This window comes from Anser anser, assembly GCF_964211835.1.
Source record: "Anser anser genome assembly, chromosome: Z".
NCBI classification, from domain to species: domain Eukaryota; kingdom Metazoa; phylum Chordata; class Aves; order Anseriformes; family Anatidae; genus Anser; species Anser anser.
Window position 1 is genome coordinate 62,278,735 of NC_139723.1, and position 10,329 is coordinate 62,289,063.

Consider the following 10,329-nt stretch of genomic DNA (forward strand, 5'->3'; position numbering starts at 1 on the left):
AGCACACCCAATACTGAAGATTAATTGTGATACAAAATCCAAACACTGGTGTTTCTAAAAATGATCCAGTTGTGTTCAAATTGCTGGACAGGGAAAAATATATACATTTTTAAATAACCTAGCCTTCAGATTTGCTCTTCTTGGCCACAAAAGTGCAGAGAAATTTTTAAATACCAGTTTTTAATTTTGAAAGTTATTTTTCCACTTAAAAATGAGGTTTTACAATATATATATTTGAATTTGTAAGGAATAAATGTGGCTGATATTTAAGTTGCCTCAACAGTATTAGGAAGTAAACTGTATTCCTTCTTGTTTAGAAAGTAGCTATAACATCACAGATAATACCAGGCTCAGGGTGAATAGCTACTGTTCTTTCATTTTTCACTGTCCCTGCAAGTTAGGTTAAAAGATATTTTAAGAAGATAAAAATCATTCTCCTATGTAAAAAAGACATGAGTCTCTTGCAGATCAGTACTTTGAAAGGAAATTATTGGAGGCATTTCCAAAATATTCTGAGTTTATAAGTAGATGGTTTATGGTTTTGTTTATTCAGTGTTCCCCCCAAAGAAGACTGTTTTGAATGGTAGGAATGGGTGTGTTATTTAATAAATTTAAAACTTCTGACAACATAATGATTTGTTTAGGTGGTGATTTTGTTTTATGCATTGACTCTTGATAAAATTAGCAAATTGAAGTAGAAGATGTTTCCTTTCTTACAGGGGAAGGATCTGTTGATCCCAATGACCCCAACAGGGAAGGCACACTGAATCAGCTTGCAAAAACAGAGATTTCACTGTCTTTAACAAGCAAATACGAGTTACGAGAAGGTGAAGATCAGGATCTTAAAAGCCTGATGATAAAGTAAGTTTTGCTCAAAAATCTATATTTTTAAAAATAACTGATCAATGACTGGATCCACAATCCATACATAATGAATATTTTCAGGGAAGCTATAAAAAAAATCTGCTTTAAAACATCACAGCCTTGGGAAAGTTGAGATGAAAAGCTGTTTAGATGTTTAAGGGGTGGACACTATGAAACTGTCTTCTCTTCCCCCTCAAAGAGAAACACTTCCCTGACCTACTGCCATCAGGCATTGGAACAGGATGCGACTGTCACTTCAGTATGAATAGTGCATGCTGTGATGCAGGGAAAGGAAATGATGTTTATTCTATTTAGTCTGCAGATTAAGGACTGGGTACTTGGATAACCTATAACCTACTTTATAGTTCAAACTTCTGTCATAAAGTCATATACTATCAATGATTTGCGTGTCATTTTTAGAATTATTTAAAAATGTCCAGAATAAAGCTTATTTAATATCCTGCTGCTACTTCAACAAAGGGGAGAATGGGATTGTTTACTTCTATACTTAACACACAAGTGAGAAAGCTAAAAATTCACTTTAGAGGGAAATACAACATAAGGATTTAATGTTCTTGCAAGCACTATAAGTGTAGACACAAACTTCAATTCAACTTCAAGTTTTTTCAAAATCAAAATGAAGGGGGGAAAAAAGAATTTATTAGGTAGTATGTGTAGTTTTAATTTTGAAGAAAATTCTTAGCTATAATGTCTGTAGTCCAATCTCTGTATCTTAGCCATAAACAATTGTTCAAAGTCTGGAAAAATATAAAATTTTAAGTACAAGAAAAACTTGTTATTTATCCTAAAAGGAAAAGGAGTTTTTCTACCATAAGTCTTACATATTTGATCTGAATCAAACAAAAAAAAAGCATTTTGTTTTTCTCTAACTTGTTATCAAAGGTGGAGACAGTGAAAAGACTGCAAAGATAATGACAAATCAGAATGGTGTTAGTCACTTGGTGTTCCACAGGCCAGGGCTATAGAGCTATTCCCAAAGTGTTGTGGGGTTTTGTTGTTGTTTTTATTATGGGTATGCCTGCTGTTGTCACTTAAAAACAAAACAAACAACAACAAAACAAACAACGACAAAAAAACTGTTCTGTTTTTCCTCTGTGTCAGACTAATATGCTAGCCCTTAACTGAATCTCTGAAGATATGCAAAATCAAGGCCAAAAGAAATGTTTAAAATCCTTTTTAATCCTTTACATTGTGTGGAAATACACTGAAATAATAGCAAGAAAATTAATAGAATTTAACTTCTGTGTATAAGTGCTTTCAGGTAATCTCTCTTACATTTTAAGATCTAGTAAACAATCTGACAGAAGAATAAATAGCAACCTGTGTTAAACTGCAGGAAAAAAAAAAAAGCTTAAATACCTGACACAACTGTTTATACAAGGGACGTAAACACAGATACTGTAGCTTCCTTTTTTTCTCTAAAGCGACATGCCTCTTCAACAGAAGTATTAAAGTATTTGTTTTTAAATGGTTTGTTAAGGCTTCTGTGACAAACCCAAAGATCTGCAGGCACCTCTGTCTTGAATGCTTTACGTAAGGTGCACGGTACACATGGTCTGAATGCATAGGGACAGCATGCCAAATTGTACGTGGGTGGGGAGGAGTGGAGCCCTAGGCTGTTTTGCTTCTGGAAAACAAGAAAGCTGAGCTGGTTTGGTATGAAGTGGAGGAAGTAGGCATACATGTATTACCAGCCATATCAGCATACTTTTAGATGGCTTTCAAGTGCGTGTAATGGTAACACTCTCATGTTCGCTACTGTCAATGGTGGTGGTGACCACCAAAGGTTGAGGAAGGTTTTGGCAGGCAGAGAAAGCCAGGAATGTGTTGATGTAACACAGGTGAATTAATTGTAGGGGATCTTTCCGGTTTTGTTTGATGTTTTTTCTTTGTTTTCTGGGGATCTGGAAGGAATTCCAAGAGTTCGTGAAGGAAAAATAAAATCTTGTTTGTAATGGTGTCCTCTGAATTAACAGAATTCTGTAATAGACATTCTTTGAAGTATTATAGATAAACTCCTACCAAAAAAGAACTGGTTTACATATCAGCATGCAACAGCTTCCCTTTTTTTGGTGAGGAAGTGCTCCATATGTTGCCACTAAAGAAACATCTGCCCCTTAAGTAGTGTCTGCTGTGCAATTCCTTCAGAAGTTCAGCTTTGAGCGCCTTTCCACTTTATTTAGTAGATACGATCCTTATGTACCTGCATAGTTCAGGCTTTGGAAAGATGACCTTCCAGCCTGCTGTCATGATCATAATTAGAATCCTTGTTTATATCGTTGGTTGGGTTTTTATTATGTTAGCATAATACTATTACAGTATAACTATTGTTATACTATGCTAACTGGTTAGATATTTCCTAAAATAAAAGGGAGAAAAGTATGTACACACTTCTCTTGTTGTCTGTGTACAAGTCATATGTTCAGTGTTATCCATGGAAGATCTGGAATACAAAACCTAGGAAATACTTTTATTATAAAGCATAAAGGGCGTGCTTGCTAGTTCTACAGTCAAAGAAATAAAATGCACAGATGAACCAGTGGTAACTGTTTTGTAATACCCATATACTCTGTTTAAAAGGACCAAAAGGCTTATTGTGGATGTGATACGAACTCAGCCAGGGGATACGCTCTTAGAAATATTAGAAACAACAGCCACTGCACAACAGGTAAGTGCTATATTGTGCCTGAATAGGGAAGAAAATAATTATTTTACTAAAGCTATTTAAAAGCAGATTTCTGACAGCTGTTTCTGTCACTATAATAATGAGATCATTTTTGCTATTTGTAAACTACGTGTAGGACTGGTAACAACTCGGTGGGGGGGAGGTGGAGGACATAAAGTCTTGCTGTCAACTACAACAGCTGAAATAATATATTTCATAATTCTTTAAACTTGTAAACATGGCCTCTTCTTTCCTGTGTACTAATGCAAGCAAATAGCCTGAGGTGAATTCTCTGATGGATTTTTTTTCTTGTAAACTTTGGTATATTGAGTTATTTGCTGCCTAGTATATTTGTTTAAGCAATATAAGCAAACATTGGCTTGGGAACTGCAGCTATCTTTGATGTAGGAAATGAGTGGGAAGAGCTCTCAGCTGAGGATTTGCCCTGGAGATACTGACGCACAAAGCCACATCTCAATAACATGCACTTTTCAGCTTAGTTTAGAGAGTGCGTGTGTGTGTAAGTAGGGGGCACCTGTGAGACATGGACAGTCTTCATACAACTAAATGAATCCAGTGAGTCTTCTGGCTAATTTCAGACACGTTTGGATTAATTGAAACGTGTCTGTTGTGAAGAGTTACTTAAGGTATGTCAAAGGAGAATAGTAAACTGAGCAACTTTAGACAATTTGGTAAGAAGATAGAAACAAAGACAATTACATTTCTTTATCTCCTGTGAGAATTCAGTGCATCCAAATTCTTAACTGTTATCTTTAATTGGAAAATAACTGTTTTGGATTTTCTTTTTACCCAGGAATCTGAACACTTGAAACTTGTAGAAAAACGTGCCATTTTAGATTCCAAAACTCCAGAGAAAATGAAGCACAGTCAGTCTATTTTTGAAGAAGGGCAGCTACCAGTAGAACAAAAGAAAAGGAAAATTCAGAGAAATCTCCGGACATTGGAACAAGCAGGATTAGTGTCTTCAGCAACTAAGTACCAAGAAATTATAAATGAGATTGCTAAGGTAAATGGAACATGCTTCTTCTAAACTGATGATTTTTTTTAGGCATCTAGCTCAAATCCATTCTAGCTAGACATGTTAACAGGCATTAAGTCTGGATAACAAAGGCTACCGGTCCACATTATTCAGTTCAGGTAGTTGTGCATTAGCATGCTGCCTCTCAGTTAATCAGTAAACTAAGATTTGTTTCTTATTTGAACACTTCATTGATTTAGTGTAGTGTCCTGGAGCCCATAGCAAATTTCAGGCTACCACAACTTGTAATTCATTTAGCTCCAACTATCTGTAGCCACCTTGAATGAGGGGATATAAGTTTGCCCACAGAAGGCACAAAGCCAGTGTTGGACTGATGTGGGCCTTAGTGCAGACACCCACAAGGTTAGCTTTTCAGTTGTCAACCTGCTGGGCTTTCCTAGGGTTTTGAGGTGCCCAGTGACAGCAGCCTGCTTGGAGGGGCTGTCACCAGACAGAGACAATCCTGCATGGAAGCATTAGGAGAAAGAGAGTTTAGAACCACCTGTCCAATCTCCTTTCCAACCAATGGCTAACTGCTTGACTTCCCCAAAGTCAATATATCTACTTAATAAGCTTATTGCATAATAAACTTCAATCCTCTGCTTTAGGATATCCGGAATCAAAGAAGATACAGACATCACCGAAAAGCTGAACTGGTGAAACTCCAGCAGACTTTGAATGCACTTAACTCCAAGACAGCATTTTATGAAGAACAAATTAATTATTACAACACCTATATAAAAACTTGTTTAGACAACTTAACAAGAAAGTGAGTTGATTCTTCTTGTCTTTTAATATTTTAATGTGCTTTATTAGGAGGTAGAGCAGGTGTTGTAGTAGGAAGCTTTGATTCCGAAGGGTAGGCAACCCACAGATTTAAAAGTGCATACGAGTTGCCACTTAGCTAACCAAAAATCCTTAAACAATGAGGCATACATTTCTTTAATTCTTCCTTAAAGAGGAATTATATATATAATGTTTCCCTATAGAGTATGGTTTCAATATATTTAATTAGTATTATTTTGCAAGGCTACTAGCATACTTTAAATTCATGAAGCTTTGGGAAGTGACTATTGATTTTCTTCCTTCGTTAAATAGGTTTGTCTTTAGAATAGAGTGGAGAAATAAATTCCTAAAGCATCATATTTTTCATGAATGATGCAGCCACTCATTTGTGATCCAACTCCTACTAGGGCTGTAAAGGTGTCAAAATAAAAGCATTTTAATGACATGAACAGGAGCTTTCTCAGTGGTCCAGAAAGGAACACTAATGACCAATCTTATTTAATACCTATGTCACTGTATGCTTCCAAATTGCTGCTTTTAAGTGATGATTGTGAACTCTTTTAGACTGGGTTTGCATTTCACAATAGAGTTTAGATAAGTGCTAGTATAAATGTTCATTCAAAATAATTACAAAAATATTTTAGACTACTTTGTGTGCCAAAAATCCTTCTAATTCTTGGATTGTTCCTTAATAGCTACTTAGGAGGGCAAAGAGTGAAGAAAAAATAAAGCTAGAATACTAGCTGAAATATAAAAGACATTTGTGTGCTGGTAGCTTAATTACAAGCCATTTTTTTGTTCTCTCCCAGAAATTCAAGGAGGTCAATTAAAGTGGATGGAAAAGAGGAGGTAAAGGGAAGCAAAAAACTGAAGCAGACATCATTAAAGTACACAGCTGCAAGACTGCATGAAAAGGGTGTCATCCTAGAAATTGAAGATCTTCAAACCAACCAGTAAGTGTGTCACAAAACAATTGAGAACATTTTCTAATCACCAGCTCCCTCAGCAGTCTGGCTTTTGTTAAAATTACTTGCAGTTTCCTGCACTGCACCTAAAATACCTTCAGATTTCTGCATTCAGGAGAAAGATAAAATGAATCACAACAATTAGACTTTTATCCTTGTACCTTGCTATATGATTACTTCGGTAAGGTACTGGAATATGTCTATTTTGACATTAGTTTAGATGGGATGAGTATGAGTTAGGCAGCATGTTCACTGCTAAGGACTGACTGACTTGTTAAGCAGTTGTAACATACTTTTTCATTTGCTGACCAAACACTTTCATATTATTGAGTAAATACCTCATATGCTGTGCTTCCTGACTATGGCAAACTGGGAATGTATGTGGTAGTTTAACCTCCCTGTTGTATCTATCCATTTTAAGGCTGCTCTTCCATCCTATGCACTTTTCCATCTTGCTTCTACGTGGGAAAAGTTTTCTGGGTTGCAACTTTTTTCCAAGTAGGTTTGTCAACAGTGGCAAAACTGACAACAGAGATGTGTGTACACCTGCAAGAAGGTACTCAAAGGTGGCAGAACAAATCTGGGTGCCCTATGGACACCTGGTCCTCTTTGTTCCTTGTACTTCTCATATCCATTTTTTTTTCTCAGTATAAAGGACTGTTAAGAGCTATATGCCATACTATATGTATACCAGACAAGCCTCCAAGAAGATATTGCAATAGTCATGGAGTGGTTCATGCAATGTTATGCTAGTGATCTTCAGAAAATAACTGATAGGTCAAGTTAAAATGTCCATTCCCTAGTCTAAAAAGGCCAAGGCAGATTTCATGTTAAAGTAAGACACGCTTTTTTAATCTTCTCTTACCTTCTTAAGACAACTCAACAGACCTGTTCTAAACATAAGTTGAACCTGCCATGTGAAGGTAGTAGTAGCTTCTGCTTGCAGTTCTACAGGATCAGCATATTACAACAGGACGGGAAATGCAACATGGCATACAGTTTCATGAATGTTTTTCAGTGACCCCTGTGCTCCATGTACTTCACTGTTTCTGCATCCTGCCTAAACTATGCATTATATAAACCAGGTCAGAAAAGCGATCAGATTTTAATTTGTGGGTACAAAAAGAAGGGAGAGAAAGGACAGTCTTACCCACCGGCTGATAAAGCCAAGCTCTGTCCCAAAAAAATTCTCCTAAAGCTCAGGTGTTCTCCAGCAGACTATGTGATTCTACACGGTGGATTTGCTAAAGCAAACAGAACAGTTAAACTCCTTCTAGATCACCCAGTATGTTGTTGCACTATACCAAAAACACTGGTCTGGGCAAAAACCATCCCTCCTGTTCAAAGCAGTGGGGTTTGTTTCTAAGGGTCACTTAGATTTTTTGGGTTTTTTTTTGGTTTAGTGTTTAGTGTCTGTTCATATACAGTGTGTTTTCTCACACATTACTCGTACAGCTTAACCAGCAGCAAGGTGATACATGTGAGAGCTGGTGCTAGGATCAAAGTTTCTTAAGTTGACATTTCCACCAGTCCTCCTGTTGCCCAGCTGAGGTCCAACAGTTCTTATGGACAAATTACTCTATGGTCCCTAAAGGTTTCTGCTGCTGGGAGGAGATAAAGCTGTGCTTACAAAATGAACATGCCACAGAAAACAGTGATGCTTGTGGTGAAACTGTTGTTTTTTGGTTTTTTTTGCACAAAAATGTTTTTGTTTTTGTGAGAGAGGTCTTCAGCTCTGCAGGCTTTCCACCAGACTGTCTTTGGAGTATATAAAACAGCATAGCATACATACTCAATTACTGTTCTTTGTTTTAAGGTTTAAGAATGTGATGTTTGATATAACACCTGGAGAAGAAGTGGGTGACTTTGAAATCAAAGCAAAATTTTTGGGGGTTGAGATGGAAAAAGTGCAGCTCCATTTCCAGGTAAAATTTGAATTTTATCACTGTGCTCTATAATCACATTCGTATTTGTTCTAAACAGGAACTTTTCAGTCTTTTTGTAAATCCATGAACTATTCAATCACTGCAAGGCAGCAGGTCATGAGGGGAATGATTTTGTAATTTGTGGAGGATGCTGAGCTTGGAGTAGTGTTAAGGCATATATCAGAGAGACCATCAAACCAAATGGCATATTAGAGCAGTGGCAAGAAGCAAATACCTATGCAAGAGTGTAGTACACAGGAGTCTGTCTTTCTTACAGCTTGCTGTTACTGAGCTTGCTGTTACTGACAGCCTGTAATGGGGGATCTAGAAAACATGTACTGTTTTTCGTACTTACCCAATAGTTCCTTTTAATTGTTTAAATTGTGAAGGACCTGGAGTTTGAGGTAATTAGTCCGTGATGAAAATGACCCAATCTGTTTGCTGTGAGGTATGGATTCAAGCAAAGAATAATGATTTTATTTATGGTTACAGGATTTGCTTCAGATGCAATATGAAGGTGTGGCTGTAATGAAAATGTTTGACAAAGCTAAAGTGAATGTTAACTTGCTCATATTCTTGTTGAATAAGAAGTTCTATGGCAAATGAGTGTCTTCAGACATCGTGGACTGCATCCACCAATGGGAAGTCTCTTCAGTATTTCTTTTTTTTTGCTTTTCAACATTTGTTTGATGTTTGTCATTGGATTTTAGGAAACTTTAAAGGAAACTAAAAGACCAAATATTGAGAGGAATGTATACAGTGCCTTTTCATCATTGATAATGAAGCAGAAAAATAGGAAATAGATTAATTTAAACACTTCCAGATCTCATTGGTGTTGGTACTTTTAAATCAAAATATTGTTTAGGACACTCAGCTATTTTGGTTGTATGGATATTAAGGTAGACAGAAAGTGAACTTAGTTGAATATATAAGCCTCTTCCTATTAAAAACATTTTAAATGACCTCAGATATATAATATAGTTCATATTAGACTTTAAGTATTTACCAAAAGAAATCCTAATTTGTCTCTAGGGGATAGCTCGCGCAAATATTTAGTTACATACTAAGCCTATTTTCTGGCAGTTGTCAATTGCAAAGCAAACTTGTTGTGCAATTCAAAAAATTTTATAGGTAATTATAAAGTGACAGTAACATTTTACTGTACAAAAATATATTTTGTGATTCATTCCTACTAAATAAAATGCACTACTGCCTTGTGTAAAATGACATTTTCTACTTCCACAACCTTTTGAGTGGCATGGGGGTAACCTGAACAGTGAACAGCTGTTCAGTTTGAAGTATTTGAATACATAAATTGTGCCTGTCTGTCTTTTTGTAAGAAAATAAATGCAATAAAATCAGTATTTAGATTTTTTTTAAATATTCTTTGGAGATTGTTCTATGTAAAATAAATGTTACTTAATTAAACTGGCTTGTTTCCTAGATTTCATTTAAAAGGATTATTCAAGTAACAATCTAGATGGTAACGAGAATTTTCCAGAGCATTTATAAAATTGAATCTAAGCTTAACTGTCCTCACATTACGCTTTGGTAAGGTTTCTCAGCAGTGAAGTCTTCATGGTCTTTATGCCACTGAAAGTAGTGATGATTTTGCTGATTAATTACCAATTACACCTAAAGAGCAAGAACATGTATAGTAGATACTGTAATATATAAAGCAAGGGAAGCTATTTACTACTCTCACTTTCCTTGTGACAAATCATTTTAGAAGATGAATGTACAGTGAGGTGCTCTGGAATGCATTGTAAAAGCAATATTACATATTTAATTTTGAAGCTGAAATAAAACTAGAGTGGCAGATTTGTAGACTACAACATTCATTTGTACACTATCTGTTGTATTATACAAGTTGGAGAAAAGATTTCTTATTAGAGATGTTCATTTATGTATGACATTAAATGTGAACACTTCACTACTTTAAAACAGCTAATATCACTAATTAAAAAATAAACAAGTTCTAGGTACTTTCATTTCTCTTCCAGCTAGTTATGCTGCATTACCTGTTTATCAGCCATTTAAATGTTACATACTTGTTACAGTACT

General features: G+C 35.8%; 1 protein-coding gene across 7 annotated transcripts in view; it reads left to right on the forward strand.

Annotated features, from left to right (window-relative positions):
* Positions 1–9,693, forward strand: part of IQGAP2 (IQ motif containing GTPase activating protein 2) — a 125,667-nt gene extending 115,974 nt beyond the window's left edge. For all 7 annotated transcript variants that reach the window (XM_083816248.1, XM_083816252.1, XM_083816250.1 and 4 more), the window contains 7 exons: positions 720–861; positions 3,466–3,553; positions 4,365–4,577; positions 5,198–5,358; positions 6,185–6,328; positions 8,157–8,265; positions 8,758–9,693. In XM_083816248.1, the coding sequence (XP_083672374.1) occupies positions 720–861; positions 3,466–3,553; positions 4,365–4,577; positions 5,198–5,358; positions 6,185–6,328; positions 8,157–8,265; positions 8,758–8,871 (971 nt within the window). In that variant the 3' untranslated portion in view covers positions 8,872–9,693. The remainder of the gene's footprint in view (positions 1–719; positions 862–3,465; positions 3,554–4,364; positions 4,578–5,197; positions 5,359–6,184; positions 6,329–8,156; positions 8,266–8,757) is intronic.
* Positions 9,694–10,329: the final 636 nt, after the last annotated feature.